This window comes from Seriola dumerili, unplaced genomic scaffold (genome assembly GCF_002260705.1).
Source record: "Seriola dumerili isolate Sdu_G_001 unplaced genomic scaffold, Sdu_1.0 BDQW01000025.1, whole genome shotgun sequence".
Lineage (NCBI taxonomy): Eukaryota > Metazoa > Chordata > Actinopteri > Carangiformes > Carangidae > Seriola > Seriola dumerili.
This window is the reverse complement of record NW_019174280.1, coordinates 8590574-8609424: the sequence shown is the minus strand read 5'-3', so window position 1 is coordinate 8609424 and position 18851 is coordinate 8590574. Positions and strand designations below refer to the sequence as shown.

The 18851-nt window shown below is 41.9% G+C and overlaps 1 protein-coding gene across 1 annotated transcript; it reads left to right on the top strand.

Annotated features, from left to right (window-relative positions):
- The first annotated feature begins 9542 nt into the window (after positions 1–9542).
- LOC111240091 (E3 ubiquitin-protein ligase pellino homolog 2-like) lies at positions 9543–17886 on the top strand. The gene is made up of 7 exons (XM_022770071.1): positions 9543–9849; positions 14530–14659; positions 15082–15183; positions 15617–15814; positions 15923–16108; positions 16215–16420; positions 16536–17886. Exons 1-7 carry the CDS (start codon positions 9770–9772, stop codon positions 16918–16920), a joined length of 1287 nt encoding a protein of 428 aa, XP_022625792.1. The 5' UTR covers positions 9543–9769; the 3' UTR covers positions 16921–17886.
- Positions 17887–18851: the final 965 nt, after the last annotated feature.

Genomic DNA, 18851 nt, shown 5'->3' with positions numbered 1-18851 from the left:
GTACGGAAGTGACGCCTTTTCAATAAGCAGCTGCAACCACGAGAAGAGTAGCAAAAGTAATATTTCACTTGCGCAAAAAAGCTCACGAAAGAGGAAGTGAGAGGTTATGATGGTTGAAAGCACTAGTAAAAAACGAACAGTGAAGTGAAGTCAGTCTCGGCCCGTTTCCTTTATGCGCTTGCATGTGTGAGTCACTGGCTGTGAATAAGTGATGAGATCTCTGGTTTCAGAGAAGTGATTGTCAGGTAAACCGTCCTTTGCCGAAGGTCTTTAAGAATCACTTTGTCCATCAGGGCTCTGACTCCACAGACGACTTTCAACATTTTTAAACAAAGGAGGCACATTAAAAGGTAATGACGGAGTTGGTCCAAACTTGAACCACGGAAGGTTAAAACTCAGCAAGCCTCAACGTTTTAGGCCGGACACAGGACACTTTATTCTATCCTGGTAATGGGTAACTTCAACATTTGTCTGTTTAAACAAGGCTGCTGTCAACAGTAAAGTAAAACAGTACACTTCTATAAGCAGGAAATGACACATTTCTCAAACACCAAGATTTCTGCTGTCATCACATTTAACTCGAGAAAAAATCTTGCATTGGGGTGAGAGTTTGTTCAATAAGCAAAGTGAATCTGGGTTCTTGAGTACCTGACGAGACCCATGTCTTACTTCAAGCTTGTGTAACTTCTGAGTTTAGGGTGACAGCTTCATGAAAAGGTCTCAGCCAGCCTGGCATTTTGCCCTGGGTAAGCAAGTCACCCTGAGGCGCAGATCTGAGATGGCCACTGTTTCATTTCAAACCATTTCTTTTTTTTTTTTTTCATTCAGTTTACTGTAGAACTGAGTTTCATGTGTTTCTGAGCCATAAGAAAAAGCAGAAGAAGTGTGTGTGTGTATGTGTGTTTAAGGTCACACATCGAAAGAGGAGGGTGTGAATTGTGGGTAGTGACATCACCGTCTGAAGTCAGGAAACGCTTGACAGAAGAAAACCGTTGTCATGGAAATTGGTGGTTTAGGAGCGACTCACTTATTGGTGAGCAAAAACAGTCACAGCGAGTGTCAGGTTGTGTCTTAAACATAAACACACACAGGTGAAATCCTAATTCCTAATTTGTGTGACTTCATGTCCTGAGCACTAAGGCAATAACTACATTACCCTCCAGTTTCCTGGAAAGTTTACATTTTAGAGGCTTTACATTTATGTTACTATAGCTGAGTTTTCAAGGGGAGTCAGTGCAGGAATTCCTGTGCAGGAATGCTCGCTTTTTATCTCTGCATTTGCTCTGTTTGCCCACATGCTGTTTGTTCTGTGGCTGTTGATTTGAATTTTGACCTGTTGCTGTGCTGAAAGCTGTGCCATGCATGTGACGTGTCCGGCTTGAAGGACAGGGGCAGACAGATTCTACAGCCCGTTATCTCTCCTGAAACTGCTGTCACTTACAAGTCAGGTTCTTTGGAATCAGCAACACCAGTTGCAGCAATTTCCTGCATTTTCAGACAGCGCTATTGTACTGAATCCACTTTATTTGAACAGTTGAGGGCAGTGCCTCAGCAGTGTCAAGTATGATCTTGTTTGCTTATGATTTTCCATTGTGGATGTGGAAATTCCAAAAGTGAAATCTACGAGCGCTTTTCTTTCTCTCAGGAGGAATGAAGGGGAGGAAATATGGAAAGGGAGAGAGAGTTTGAAACGGTTCCTGATGTTACATCAGCACTCAGCCACTGAATCAGGCTGCACATGTCACAGGCCCTTTGTGCAGCTGTCACTGCACTCAGCAGCAGATGCGCTGCACACATCGGCTGGTGTCAAATGCTGCCAGGCTCACCTGTGGCCCTCACTTAAAGGATGATAAATTAAAAGTTTGTATTGTCTCTCTTACTTGAACAGGTAGAATCTTTGAATGAAACTGCAGAGACCACTTTCATGCACTCACTCTGTTCTGAAGGTGTAGTGATGCCTGTCCAGTCCTACACTGTGGCCCTGCTGCCACACTGATGCGGTGAATCATTTCTTTCAGTTCCTCTGTATCATCATCACCATCAGCAGTCACATCAGGAGTTAAGATGTGATTCACTTGTGTTTCCTGTGACCAGTCGCCCAGTGAAAGCTGCTACGGAAGTGTTGGATTTGAATGAAAGCCCAGAGCAGACCTGCTTCATTTTCTTTCTAGTTCTGTTTTAGCCCTGAGCGCTGCCATTGTATTTCGGCTGGGTGGGGGTGGACTGGACTATTGTACGCTTTTGAAGAGGGTGGTTTCAAACAATACTTTTAAACAGAGCTCATTGGCAGTTCCTCTGTCATTTGTTTACTCGGGCGTTCCTCTTTGATTTTAATCTCACTTCAGTTCTTCATTCAGCAAACCAGGAAACCATCAAATGCAGACAATGTGCATTTTAACATAAAATGTTGCTCATGAACTCATATTTAATGTAATAATGATACAATGATGATGTAATATGACAGTAAAACCTCTAACATGTGCTTTCTAGGAAAATTAGCTGTCAATGATGCTGTAAACTTTGATTGTGTTTGTGACACACAAACATGTACTAATCATCATGTAATGAGGTCTAGTGTCATCATTGCTTTTCTCACACACTCACTATCTGCATCTAAATCTAAATCTATTTCTTTTTAAGCAACATTTTGAATGCAGGATTTTCAATTGTAATAGAGTCTGTTTACATTGTGGTATTGTTATTTTTACTTAAGTGAAGGATCTAAGTACTTCTGCACTAACGGCTGCTGGGAGTGTTCAGGTGTTGACATATGTGCTACACAATAGATTTATTATTTAATTAAGTCAAGTCAATTTTATTTGTATAGCACCAGTTCACAACAGAAGTTATCTCAAGGCACTTTTCAAACAGAACAGGTCTAGACCTTCTCTTTATAATATTATTTACAGAGACCCAACAATTCCCACCAAGAGCAAGCACAACAGTGGCCAGGAAAAACTTCCTTTTAAGAGGCAGAGACCTCGAGCAGAACCAGACTCAGGCTGGGCGGCCATCTGCCTCCACCAAGACTTAATTAGAGAAAAAATCCTGATCTGAAGTCTTTGAAAGCCCTCAGTCTATCAGTAACTTGTACCTATGAACTGCACCCATGATTGCTGTAAATTTGTGTAATCAAAGAAGCTGCTGCTCATCGCATGCAAACCTGATTTTTTACAGTATAAAGATGCTTATAATTTACTTCACAGTCATTTGTTTAGCTGCCACAATCCTCCCTCAGCGCCCTCAGCCCCTAAAACCTCTTTGGATTTTCTAACCCAGGACAGTGCATCCTCCATTTGCCATGGCAACAGGACCAAAAACATCATTCGCCACACCTCTGCCTGCTCTTTATCCACCAATGATCAGTTCAGTTCATCACGGATAAGCGTCACCCTTGAGTTGTTTTTCTGTCTTTGTTGCATCCTTTTCAAAAACCTGTGTTTTGATTGAATAATTATCTGCAGTTGTGTTTACAGGCGTTTCCTGTCAGCAGCATCCACTATTGTGACACACAAAGGGACTTTAGGACTGGGTGGAGGGGCCAGGGCCACATCTCAGAAAGTCTCAGTGTCTCGGTTGTCATGGGGCCCGTTTAAACAGTGTTGTAAAAGCAGCATGCGGAGTGACATTCAGCTTCCAGGCAGTTGTAAGCTCTTCAGATTCTGTCGCACATTGCATTTCCCTCCGCCTCGGACAATGTGCTAATAATTACAGGGAGCCCGAGGCCTGTGTTTGCATTTGAGGGAGACGTAGTGCAGTGGGAGGGATGTAAGCAGCAGCAATGATTCAGGCTCACAGATGTAATTAATGGAGGCTGTACACTGAGAGTAGTGCTTTTTTACATCCTTTAGAAAAAACGTGGTTTCAACAGAGTCTTTGCCCAGTGAAATATGTAAAAAAGAGCAAGTGGAGAGACCTTATACTTGCATAGAATATGAAATATGAAAAGCTGTATGTACTGTAAACTTAAGGCCTTATACACAGATTTCCACTTTGCACAAGCAAAGTGGAAATCTGTGTATGAGGTATGGCTTGTATTTAATTTTTTTTTTTTTTTTTTTTTATTTCATTGATGCACTGCTCAATATCTTTTTGTGTCATCACCTACGTGGGCTAAAAATGTCTATAAACTGATCTTTGGTACTACAAACTACCTGAAACAGAAAGCTACATTAATATTTCTTCATCTACAGAAAGACTTTTCTTTTATAGATAAAGACGTAAACTGAGTTGTGTTTTCGTTTGTGAGAGGAAGTGACATGCTGCAACCTTCCTGTGTGACACATGGAACTTCACAGCAACAGATGGGCACAATGAGATACAAAAGATTAACCGCAAACTGTACAAGAGATAAATACAATAGACTGTCTGTCAGGGCCTAAAACAAAACAGTTAGAACAGGGTTAAAGTATTGTTATTCTGAAGGAAATGATATGTCTGTTAAACAGCTTGTAATTACCTGGACTGATTTTCTGCTGTGAAACTGAGAAATAGTACAGATACGATCCCGAAACCACGACTGCTTTGAATATGAGGCCAAGAAGAGTGAGATCAACAACATTTTACAGAATATCTCGAGTTATTTCTCAGCTCCTTCAGAACAGTGATGAAACAGTCAACGAGTGTCACTACACCTCAACTCATGTTGTTGTAATAAACCTTGTTGAACCCAGGTTAAAGGTTGCCAATCACACATCGTGTAATTATTAATAGGTCTGCTGTGGAATTGTGTCAGACTGAAGAGGGAGTCAATTATTCTCTCTGTCTCTCTAGGCAGCCTCCCACTCGCACAGATGCAGAAATAGAGTCACCACTACAACTTTCATCCCTAAATAACACACAACAGTAAATCCAAAAATAACCCACCACACACAGCCTCCCCACCAGCTCTTATTAATGACCTGTCTGACCATCTGCTTTTGTGTAAAGCACTCAGCACAGCTCAGACTCGCAGCTGTGTGTGTGTGTGTGTGTGTGTGTGTGTGTGTGTGTGTGTGTGTGTGTGTGTTGTGTGTGTGTGTGTTGTGTGTGTGTGGCGTATGTGCTCCAGTCATGTACATGTATGGCGGGTTGTTGGCAGGTGCTCCGTGAAGCTCAATGGTTTGTTAACAGACTCAGTGTGTTGACAGCAATTGTCTCAGCTCATGATCTATAAATACAGTTTCATATCACACGCTGAGACAATGTTATCTTATTTCTCTGAAGATTACAGTTTTTAAGTGTTCCAGTGTTTTTTATTTAGGTTATAATGTTTTGTTCTCCTTGTGAATATTACATTTATTCGGTTCTTTTTGTAGATTGTGATGGAACATAATCAAAGATGAATTCCAACTGAAATACTGGAATACATAAAGTGTACTGACTAACCAACAGACTACAAAGGTTAATCTTGTCACAAGTTTCTTCGGCCCATTTCTGACTCTGATTTGGCTCAAAAGTTATTTCTAAGACTTCCCTATCTTCTGCTTGACACATGATCTCACATCATCTTTTCTTCTCTTACTCAGTGATGTGCTGTAATCAAACTGCCCGTATTTCAAAACTAGTTGCATATGCGTGTGACTGTGTATAAGAGTCCGTTAAAGCTATTATGTACATTACATACAATCAGATGACACTGTTTATAATGCCAGTTATTCTCAGTGTTTTGCAACAAACCTGCTTGTGTATGCAATTAGTTTTCCCTGTAGGGAGCCAAAATCACTGGTAGACCTTGTTGTATGCGAGTGCCCGTAGAGAATGGGAATATGCTGAACCATCTGCAGCGTCATGACTGTTCCATGCAGGAGACAGCCTCCTCATCAAGTACATGGGGTGTGATGTCTAATACACACACAGACACACACCCTGCAGGCATGTGTGCACTTGTGCATCACATGTAGGACAGGTAGGCCTTTTGTAACAAGCTCGGCATAGTAATGCTTACATACAGTATATGAGATCGTGTCATGACTCTATTCTTTGTATCATAGTGGTTTAATAACTGTTGTTTCTCCGTTTGGTGTGCATTGTATCCAAAAAACCTTTTGCTTCCATCTGAACTTTAAAATACAAACAGGGGAGACGCCGTTGCTAAATGACAGAAATACCTTTTCTTTGTTTGCTCTTGTCTCTATGGCAACATTGACAAAGACTCAGCAGCAGATGGCTGTAGCACATCTAAGTGGTCTGAATTGACTGTCTTGACTCCTGTCTCTTACCTACCATTCTTCTGCCAAATATCCGGTCTCATCTTTTACATCATGGTCAGCTGAATCCAGATTGCAGAGGTGGTCCCAGGCGCATCTTTATGTCACAGATACACTGACATTCTGGGTATAAATCATGGAAACAATCCAGACGTCATGTTCACCATGAACTCTTGTCTGACGGTGAACAATATGTGAAACAGGCTCCTAAGCAAAAAAATACCAAAGCATTAGGAGTATCACGCAATTACATGTATACATGGTGCATGTGTTTAAAAAGAGTGTTTTCTAATCTATTCGTCTTATCTGTTTTTATTAATGTGATTTATTCCTGTGGCTGTAACCATTTATTTTTTGGTTGTTATTACATGTATGTACATATTTATCATTTGAGAGTACATGGACTATACTGTATATGTTTATGTTAGGAAATCCACAGATATTCCAAACATGCAGTAGTAGAGGTAGAGTTGCTCCAAAAAGGTCCTTATTTGTATATATTTGCATGAACATCCACCTCTAAATTACCAGTGGCCACCCCTTCTCCTATGTTTTGCTTGACTGCCAAAAGCTGCATAACGGTAACAGGGGTAATGCATTCCACATGTGCACAATTAGGCATACAGTCTGATCTGTGATTTGCTCACCAAATATGGTTTCTAGATAACTCGTGTGATGCAACAAGGTTGTTCGCCACTACACACTGTTGCTACGAACAGACAGGCTACAAATTCCTTTGCAATTTGGCTGCTTAGATTCCTTTTATTCATGCTGGTGACATAAATATCAAAGCAAGCTGCCATAAATGGAGATTTCATATACCGCTGACTCACTGAGTTGAACTACTGTGAAGAATTTACTATTAAATATTTTGTGAACTGTGAAGGCAAACACAACCAGCAACAGCTAGTTGTGCAAGCCAGCAGAGATCTTAGGCTAACTCATGAGAACCTGTCTGTCTGATGAGGCCATCATAGAACAAAGTGTCTGTCAATCAAAACTGCAGTGTCCGATTTTTTTAAAATTAATTTCATCAGTTTCTCTTCATCGCTTCAACTGTGAGTTGATGTGGATGACAGAACAGATGACATTATAGAAAGACAGTCTTTACATAAACAGCTTCCTTGCCTATTTGTGGCTGTGGGGTGATGTTTTGAGCGGAAGACAGTTTATTAACAGAAGAGCACTGTTTCAACTCTCTATGACAACAAGCATCTGTTCTGTTAAGTATCCACATGCAGGTTCATGAAACCCTCCTTCTGTGCTATGGCTGAAACTGTGCTATGACTGCAGAGAAAAGCTAAAAGAGAATTCCTCTTTTGAGGATTAATGAAGCACTATATAATCATTAATTGTATTACATCAGATAGAGTTGATTATCTGATATGGAATGGCTTTTTTGTGCTTTAAATTTCTGGTTAGTTGAGACAAGTAAATAATCCCCACAGTCCAAACTAGATCCTTGCCCTGCTGATTGATTATTATGGCCATAAACTATGTAAATTTAGGGGAGCAATGAGGATTCATTCTCCGTGATGGAGGCCAAACATATTTTATAGTTTAATACTGAAATTCAGCCAAACAAGGGCAGAGACAGCCATAGAGAGAAAATACAGGGCACAAGAGGCAGAGAAAATGGGAGGGATGGAGGGAGAGTGAGAGAGAGACAGAGAGTGAGGAGGGTGTGACCTTAATCCCAGAGTGGGAAAGAAAGAAAGTTACACTCATTCAACCATGCGCACACACACACACACACACACACACACACACACACAACCACGCATGCACACACACACACACACACACACACACACACATCTGGTCCATCCAGTTTTTACTTTGTATCTCAGACGAAATGTATGTTGGAGTTTAAACTTGTGATACATTCAGTGAAACTTGTGCACTGCTGTGTACCCGTATGATGTGAGTCAGCACTCCAGCTGGTTGATTAGTTACTCTGTGACTGCAGTGTTCTGTCATTCATACAAAGAGGGTGTAGTTGTTTGGTTTGGTTTATAGTCTTGTTTAGTCTTGTAGGTGCAGTACTCTAGCTAATTTGTGAGGGAGGGCATGACATTTCCATTTTCAAGTTGCAATTATATCTTCAAATTTGCACAAGCAAATGTTTGATATGACACTGACATATCCGATAGCAAGGGCCAACTATCACCTCACACTGCAGAGTCATGCAGAATTCTGCATGGCGCCTCTATGCCTTGCCCTGCACGCAAGCCACTACATGTTACACCACCCCACCAGAACAAAGGGTAGGCTACTGTTCCAGATGAAGGCAGCCATGTCACTGTGGAGACTGAACAGATTCTGTTACTGACACCCTAGATCTGGGTTCAGTCCAAAAAGCCTGCAGCAAAGGTTTTGCTTTCTGTCTCATCAAATAGCAATGAACAGCAAACAGGATGTTGGAGGAAAATGTGACAAGTATGTGACACAGCTCTGTCTGATCTAAACTACAGACCACAATCCACCATGTGGGTGTTAATGGACTAATGCACAGGCGGAACTGATGTTTAGACACACAAATTGGTGTAAATCGTTTCATTTGACCAATTTCATAAGACTGGAAAGTTGTGCTTTGCAACTGAAGTGCACTGCCCTCATGTGGTCAGCGTGGTGAGTTAGTGCACGCTATTCCTTTCTGTGTGTGTGTGTGTGTGTGTGTGTGTGTGTGTGTGTGTGAATGAGTGAGTGAGTGAGAGAGAGAGAGGGAGTGTGTGTGAGAGAGAAAGATAGGGGGAGATGCAGTGTAGGCTCCAGCCGGCCTATATCTGTCTCCCAACTCCCACATGAAATGCAGACAACAAGAAAAGAGGGTGTCTCGTCTGGGGCGCAATGGTGACCCACATCCTAGCTACACCACACCCCCCGAAGCATCTCATTACGTCAGACTCGATAATCACCCACGAGATCACAGCTATATGATTTCTACACATAAAACCAAACGGTCTATTCTATTACTTTAAATGTACCAGGACGCCTCTACGTGCCAGAGGATGTGGGCACTTCCTCTGGATTTCGAAATGCCTCATTTTTATTCTATCAGTGGGAGCCAGCGTCTCATCAAGGCTGCGTCCATTTCTTGTTCCACAGGAGTGTTCATGCTTAAATTCATTTGCATATTGAATTATAAATATGTGTTTTTCTCGTAATCGCTTGTAAAGTATTTACACATCTTTAATAACCCGACAAGAACGCATCAATCCTTGTAGAGGTAATTTTGTCAACTATTATAAGATGTGTTTCGAGCGACCACCCCCATAAAATATGGTATACTCCACTCCCTGCCGTTAGCCGTTGTTGTATCCTATGCTACTGAACAGATTTGTCGTGATACAAACTCGCTACACACTGGAACGAAAGCCATGAAAAGATGCCCCTTCACAGGATTAAAACAATAAAACAGGCAACAAGAAGTCTGGAAAAACTTTGCCGAACTGTGTCCAAACTTTGATAGACTACAACCCAATTCACTTCCCTACAGTTTCGAGTGTGTTAGCATTGTTTTATCTCACCACTATTGCCACTGGACGCGGTTCTTTTTTCTTCTGGAGCAGTCCAGTCTGATGAATTCACCGAAAAAAGACGGAGATGATGATGTGCCCGTTAAAGACCCGGTAAAATACGGCGAATTGGTCATTTTGGGGTAAGTCTCTTGAAACCTAAAGCTATAGTAAAATTGTGTAGGATGGAGAAACGCTCCAGCGGTAAATTAACGTTAAATAGCGGCACCATCAGCACAATAAACCAACAGATGACGTGTGAGTTGGGGTTTAATCCACTGCTCTTATTGAATAACTCGCTCTTATGGTCGTTTTTCGGTCAGAAAATTCTTGATAGTAACACATTATAGCTCATTTCTCATTTATTGGACATTACCCTCGTTCTCCACCAATATGTGACTGTAGTAATGTTACAAACTAACTTTATGATCCAGAGGAAAGCATATTCTTTCAAACTATGCCATTGTATTGTTTCGGCATCATGTATGGTGCGTTTGAGTGTAAAAGATGCAACATCTGCTTTAGTCATAGTACATGAGGCTATTACCGATGTAGCCGCTTTTTCATCAATGGTTGTAGTGGCGGAGGAGGGGGGGGGGGTTGCTCTGGCTGAAAATCCCAATGATGTCATACTATGCTGGGTCTGTGATTGCTAAAAGTAGGGCTAAGGTTGATATAATTCTCTGAAAAATACATGCATCTTGTTCATGTTATGTAGTCAGAAAGCCTCTTTCGTCTGATATTACTAATTAATAAAACGTCGCATCCAGATGACCATCCATGCCAAGGAGGGAGGAGGAGGAGAGCCCCTCTACATCACCAGCAGCACACACAAACTCACAGTAGGCAGGATGTGCTGATGACAGCCACCAGCTTCCACAGCATTTCCACCACTACAGCTCCACACTGTGCATGGTCTGCAGGGACCAGAAATGCCACAACATACACATATACACACACACACACATAGTCATATCCAGGCTTACACAGGCCTCCCTCTTGCCCTGCAGAGCTTCCTGTGTATGCCAAAGATAACTGACCTAATGGCCTATCGCTTCCCCTCCGGCTGAACATGGAGTGAGGAGGCTGTAGCCCGCCTGTATCAGAATACTGATTAGTCGTCCTCCTCCTCATCTGACTCTTTGAACAAGCAGTCCTTTACATCCTCAGAGGAGAATAAGGAAATGACAATTTAATGCCAATTTTAGGTTAAGGCCATGCAACTTTACACACAAGCATGCTCTGCGGTTAGAGCCTTAACGCTTAATGTGCTTCTTTGAGTGTAGAAAATGCACTTGTATTAGCTCACTTTTAAACTGTAATGATTGAGGTTTGGTTTGATCTTGCTCTGCAAGAGTGATGGCCACAGGCTAGGGGGCTATTATAGGTATCTTCTGTGTGGTTTTGAATCAGGGCTGAGCAGTAGTGAGAGAATAGATGTTGCTATTACTATAATACTTTCTTCTGATATTGCTCTTATTCTATTATGTAACATGATTTACAGTATGCTAAAAATGTCACAATCTGACACAGTGCTCTACATTAATATTAATATTATTACATAGGTTATCCCATATCTGGATCATTAGGATTGAGAACAGTTGAACTGGCCTATGACCAGTTCAACTGTTCCCCAAACATACAGCAGGTAACTTTGACTGTAGACTCAGGCTGTTGTTTTACCACTTCCTGTCAGATATCATATTTTCCTGGTCTGTTTGGTGCAAGTGTGGTTTCACTTTGCATCTGTCAGCCTTGATGATCACATGCCCCGTGTGGTCGATGCGTGCTTCACTGCGGGCCATGTGATCTTTGCAGTGGCAGCCTGCCATTGCTCATTACCTTAGTTAGCCTGGACACCATGTACAGCACTGCCCTGTCCAGCAGCCCAGCATCGCTCAACTCACCTCTACCCCATAACCCACTCCCATCACTATGCAAACACCCTCTTATCCTCACTGTTTATCTCTCCCACACCTTTTTATCTCACCCGTAACCCCTCTTAACTCTGTGTCTGTCGCATTCCTCCCTCTTAAACCCAGTTCCTTCCCTGCCAGCCTCACAGTGTTTTGCTGAGTGCTTGCTTTCACAGAAGCAGCCCTCCTTGGTGACTTGCCCTCAACGAAAATAAACTCTGTGTCGAGGGGCAGAAGGAGTGAATATTTCATATTGTGCTTTACGATGTGCACACATGCGTGATATAGGCCAGGACTGCCCACAAAATCCTACCTCATGGAGCTGCTCTTCCATCGGCCTTTCCCCCTCGACCCTCTGCTTTGTGGTGTATCTCTGCCCTTTCTCTCCATCTCCTCTCCCTGCCCTTTGCTTCATTTAATTAATTTAGCTTTATTTTTTGTCTCTTATAATCATGATAACTTCTGACTGCTCCTCAGGCTCTGTTTTTGTCAAGGCGCTTGCCACCTTTTCTCTCTCTAAGCTGATTTTGTCTCCTGTACCCGCTTATCCTCAGTCCCATTTCATATCTTCTACTCTTTAACCAGACCCCTCAGCGCGCTGTCTTCTTTTCCTGACCTAGTCCTCTTCTCGTCAGACGGGGTTTAGTTTGAAGAAACAGGCAGGGCCATGGAGGGATCGGGTAGCACTGAGTCATCTTCTTTGATTGGACTCTGCATTTAAAAAAAATATCACAAGTAAATGTGGCCTGTTTGAAGGTTTTTCCAGGTAACATGCCCAACCCTCTCACCAACACCCCGCTGACTGCTGTTGCCCATATTAGATGAATTTTGGCCGTCAGGTTAATTAAAAATACATAGTGTCAAGAAACTTCCCTTGGAATCTCGCAAATTTAACCACTAAAAAAGTTTATGGATCTTTACTAACAAAATGAAATGCTGGCACTGAAATTGATAAAATGTGTGTCATGTTAATATAAGAAAGGGTGATCTAGGAAAAGGATTTTTCACTTTGTCAGATTAGAAAACTGACTGGATTTCTATCTTAATTCCTGGCTACTTATTTAATTAGTGTCTTATTTGTTCAGATTTTTGAATGGTTGTTTTTTTTTTCTTCAAATTCTAATTGAGGAAGTTTTTAGGGCTGCAACTAACAATGATTTTCACTGTTGATTAATCTGCTTATTATTTTTCTGATTCATTACAGCTCTGGAAAAAAAACTAACAATAGATAACAGGTCTTCAGTCCAGGTTTAGAGTAGATATAAAACACAACAAGTAAAAGAAGATGCAATACAGTCCAAAGCCCAAAGATGTTCAGTTCAAATTCTAATATATTTACTATTAAAGCTGGATCAAATGGATTTTTGGTATTTTTGTTGAAATAAAAAAAAAATCTTAGATAATTATCAGCATTGTTGCTGATCAATCTTCTGTCAATCCACTAATTGATTAATGGACTAAACATTTCAGATGTAGTTCAGATTCTCAACTCTGCTAGTGCACTGTCTTCTATTTGGGAGTTTTATTCAGATTTTTAATCTGTTGATTCTGTTATCAGATGATCAGATATATGTCCAGTCATCAAGAGGGATGTCTTAAAACTGTTGATGTAGTCTCACCAGCAGCAAAAAATTCAAAGTATCTGATCTGTAATGATATAAAATGAAAAAAGGAGAGGACAGTTTTGCATTTGAAGAGCTATGATCAGCTGTTGTCAGTATTTTCATTCTATGATTGAATTAATCAAATTTAAAAAGTGTTAGAGATTGTTTTTTTGTTTGAAAGACTGCTTGATGAATCAATCACAGATTCAGAGCTACATCACACAAATCACAGTAAAAGAGGCAGTGGTTTCTTCAGCCCACTCTGCGAGACTGTGACACAGATCGCAACAGAGGCAAACCAGATGTCCTCTGATCTGATCCAGTTTGAAGGCCAGTAAAAGCAGAGTTATTGTCCCTCTCAGAGTCTTCTTGCCGTTGGGTATCCTCTGAATAGTTTTAATAAGGACCATGCCCCGCTGATTAGTCAAAAACCTAAAACCAGAATACTGCCTTCTGTGTGAACCCAAAGTGTGAAAATGATGTTCGACACGGCTTCAAAAAAATGGAGGACAACGTCCGGATTTAAGTCAGCACCAACGCCAGAGAGGAGTTAACATCATGTCACACAAAGTTTCATTAAAACATGAAAACTGAGATCATCTTTCCAAAAAAAGATTGATATTGAATTATAAACGACTCAGGGTCTAGAATACATTATTAACCACTTAAATAAGAAGAATCTAGATTTTCATGTCTGCTTCTCGTAAAGAACACACACCTTCAAACTAGTATTCAGAATCCTAACTAGAGTCCTTAGTCAAAGTTGTACGGTTAATGGTATTGTGTAATGGTGATGGGAAAATAGTCCAGTCCTGCTGAAAATGCTTTTCACTGTGGAGAGAGGTTAAACAACGAGCAAGCTCCTGTACTGTATGCATGAGCCTCAAGTACATGCTGAGTGAGGGAGATCAAGTGGTATTTGTCCTGTTCATTGAGGTTCAGCAGTTCAATGTGAATCACAAGTGACCTGAGTGCACAGCTTTATTTCATTTCAAAAGAATCTGTGATGATATAGCTGAAAGATGTTCAAAATCAATTAAGCTTGCACTTAGATTGTGGTTATGGGTACAAATCCTTGCAGCATTTTATTCATAGCCTTAGTTTTCCAACAAGTGATACATAGATAAGTACAGGAGTCAAACAATAGTAGCAAGATTCTCAATAAAGTTACTATGTGTACTATTTACTATATGAACTATGTGCATGCTGTCTCAAACTCTCTGAGTTGTTTTCCTTGGTGTAATGTCCGTGTTTCCGTGTTCTTATTTTTGCCCTGTGCTTGTTTTTGTTTGTCTTTCTCCAGGTACAATGGCTCTCTTCCAAGCGGAGACCGGGGGCGCAGAAAGAGCCGCTTCGCTCTGTACCGAAGGGCCAAGGCCAATGGTGTCAAGCCCAGCGCTGTGCACATCCTCAACACACCACAGGACAGCAAGGTACGTGTGTGAGTGCATGTTTGCCTTCAGTATGTTTTTCAGTGTGTAACATTAGTTTCCTTCCTGTGAACTCCCTGTTGTCACAAATGGAACAGAGGAAGGATGACTAAGCATGTAGACCGACTGACTGTGTGTGGTCTGTCTTTTTGTGTGTGTGCGTCTGCCTACATAGATGGTGATTGCCACATGATGATGAAGAAACATAAAAATATATTTTTATCACCATGAGGTCATTGTCACATGCTGCTATCACATACAATTTGATACTATTTTTATTTCCCAGTCATGAATGTAGATGCATTTTATTACCTTTTTAGCAACAACATGTTTTCAGTCAAGTGTCTGGATCGTCAAGAACGTGAAAGTCGGTTCCAGAAGATGAGCGCATCAACTCATGTTGCTTGTTGCCATTGTTGTTGCAGGCTGTACACAGCAGGGGGCAGCACAGCATTTCTTTCACTCTGTCCCGGAACCAGACAGTGGTGGTGGAGTACTGCCATGACAACAACACAGACATGTTCCAGGTAACACACTAAAGGAAATCAAGAAAGCAGGGTCAGGTTTTTCATTCATCCTTTTTAAATAATGGTAGGTTTTACAGCAAAAAGAATCCAGATTTGTGATCATGAGCTCCTAAAATATGCTGTTATGTAATGTCATCAAAGTAACTTCTGCTGTCAGTAGATTATTTTGGTTCAGAACCATTAAGTATTAAAAATGAAGGCTTGTGCGGAAAATCTCCAAGAGAGTCTATTTTTACACTCAGAGTTTTGCTCTTATAATAGTATCACAGACTTATTTTATTTACAAAAAAATTACCAACAGTATTAAAAGCCACAGTAACGTCTAAAATTAGCTATTCAGTGTACACCAGTATCAATTTTGAATATGACATTGATAAGCATTTGTTTTGATTATTGGTATCCAGAAAGTATTTCTCTGTGTTGTCCCCTGCAGATCGGACGCTCCACAGAAAGTCCCATTGACTTTGTGGTGACAGACACCTCCGGAGGGGGAAAGGAGGGGGAGGACCCCTCCATTGCGCCAAGCACGATCTCACGTTTTGCCTGCAGAGTGGTGTGTGAACGCAACCCACCCTACACTGCACGCATTTATGCTGCAGGCTTTGACTCCTCCAAAAATATCTTCCTAGGGGTGAGTAAACTGATAATCCAATTTTTGGAGTCAGTATTGTAAGTAATTTAAAAACGCTGATGCAGCTGAAACAATGATTTATATGTCCTCGTGTCTGTGCTATCACAGGAAAAAGCAACCAAATGGAAAAACCCTGATGGGCACATGGATGGCCTGACCACCAACGGGGTGCTAGTGATGCACCCAGAGGGGTTCCCTGAGGACCCCAAGCAGGGGCTGTGGAGGGAGATCTCCGTCTGTGGTGATGTCTACGCCCTGCGAGAGACACGCTCTGGACCCAGCCGGGGCAAACTGGTGAGTTGCCATGTCCACACGTTGCTCTTTGAGTCCATCAAGGTTGCATGGTTTATTCTTGGGATTGATGGTAAGTGTGTGTCTGTCAATGCGTGAACTTTTCCAGGCAGAGGGAGAGAGCAGTGCACTACGAGACGGTTCCCTGGTTGACCTGTGTGGTGCCACCCTGCTGTGGCGTACAGGGGAGGGGCTCATGCGGGCTCCCACCCTGCGTCACCTGGAGGCGCTTCGCCAGGAGCTTAATGCATCCAGGCCCCAGTGTCCTGTAGGCCTCAGCACACTGGCCTTCCCCAGCCTGCCACGCAGCCACAGGTGGGGGCTACAGTCTGTAGTAATTGACAGACTGCTCCGCCATTAAACAGTGTTGATATTCTTCATTAAAAATAGTACCAGTACTTAATAATCTGTTGTCAATGTGTTACTGCAGCCTTGAAGAACGTCAGCCCTGGGTCTACCTCGCTTGCGGCCATGTCCACGGACGCCACGACTGGGGCCAGAGATCTGAGGGAGAGGAGGAACCAGGAGAGGGCGAGAGCTCCACGGCCCGCCGCGAATGTCCCCTGTGCAGGAGCGTGGGGCCCTACGTACCCCTGTGGCTGGGCTGTGAACCTGCTGTGTATGTGGACGCCGGCGCTCCTACGCACGCTTTTGTGCCGTGTGGTCACGTCTGCTCAGAGAAAACAGCCAGGTACTGGGCTGAGACCCCGCTGCCCCACGGGACCCATGCCTTCAGACCCGTCTGCCCCTTCTGCTCCACTGCCCTCAGCTCCCCCGGCTGGACACGGCTCATCTTCCAGGGCCCCATCGACTAGTCGCTACAACACAGCAACCACTATCACAAAAAAGATGCCCGAGCTTCATTCATGTTGCACATGTTGATCAAGACGGAAAGGTATTGATTAGGAGTGCTTAACGATAGTTTCACATTATTAAAACAGGTGTAATCTACAGTCAGTATTCTATATTTTTACTGAATGCAGCTCGGAGCTGAAGAATCCTTCCCCTTGTTTATCCTTCAGTGTTTGTTAATTGCTATGAGATCAGGCGGATAGGTGATTGAATCATGACAGAATAATCAATACTGTGATCATGTGAACAGTATTTACTCTAAACTATATGGTGTCCACTTCTCTGTCATTCAAGAGTCTGCTGTTTTTCAATCCAAACAAACACTACACCAGCTGATTTACCCAACCTCCAACAAGACAAGCAACACTGGGTACACAGAAGCTTAAATGATGTTTCTCACCCCATGACAAACAATTATTTCACTCCATCCATTATCAAGTGGCGCAGCCTTCCAGTCATTATACATTTCATATGGAACATTCAGACTCTAACAATTGTGTTTGTCAGTTTCAGAAACCATGTAGGAAATGACAAGTAGCTTTTTTTGCACTCAGTGAAACACCACTTCTGACCAGGTAGTCTCCAGTTATAGATGTGTAGTATTGCACTTTTTGGCCCGCACTTTGATATCCAACCACTTTGGATTTATTTGCACTCATTCTGACTTCTGTGTTTTCTTCCTGAACGGCCAGCTGATTTATATTTATAGCTGTATTCAACAGGGTGTATTAACTACTCATAGTAAATGTAGGACATTACAAGGAGGGATCAAAGGATTGTGCTTCCATGCAACATTTTACATTTCTAGTGTTTCATGAAGAGGAAATTAACCATTGTTAAAACCAGGATATGTTTGAGAACATGCAGTTTTCACCTTTTGTACTCACATATGCTTTTAGTGTGAAATCTATGCACAGCCCCCCCCCCCCCCCCCCATAAATGAGACCCCATGTGTACTATTAGATTGGAATGAAAACCTGCAGACTCTTTGATTAGCACTGAATAACGGAGGGAACACAACATACTGCATAAGGCCAGGTCTTATCCGGATTATCAAGCAGCCAGAGGATAAACAAGGGCTGGGAATAAAACTGGGTATAGTCCACTTCATAACTCTCTAAAGCAATAATAGCACTCCCATAGATAAGCTATATGTTGTGCTATGTTTAGCCAAGTGTTAGGTCAGCAGTCACTTCAAATAAGGCTAAAATGGTTTCCAGGTTAAGGGCTCAACCAGAGGCGTGTTCAATTCCATGATTTATTTTATTTCCAGATGGGGTCTTACGCCAGGTATCAGAGTGTGTGTGTTGTAACCAAAGCCCTAGAATTTAAAGATGAGCAAATGAATCAGTGACTAAATACCTGACATTTATTTAAATACTCATTTCGAATGCATTAAGTAGCCTCTGCTGACTGGAATCACCGTGTTTAGATCAGCACAGCAGCCATCACAAACACACATATGGTATTGTTACATTAATTTGAACACACTTCTGGTTACTGAATTATGCTAAACAGGGTCTACATTAGTGTGATAGAGTGTCAGAAAGGTTTGACCTTGCATAACCTCAAAAGAAATCCTTTTTTTTGTTTTTTTTTGTTTTAAAGAAAACTATTTTGTTAAGAAATGGGGAGGGATTTATTTGGGGAAGTGGGAGGAATTCTTTTAGATGTTCAGTGTTAAAAAAAACAAAACTATTTTTCTAACTGATAATTGGTTTTAGTTAGGTGTTGTTACTCAGTGTAAGCAAGTTCTGTATGTTTCCGAATATTATAGTGTGGTAGATGTAGGAGAGCTTGTGAGTGAGAAAACATTGCCAACACTGTGTCCAACAAACACACTTAACACACTGCTACCGTGAAACATTGCCCAGACAATGAATGTAGCCAAATA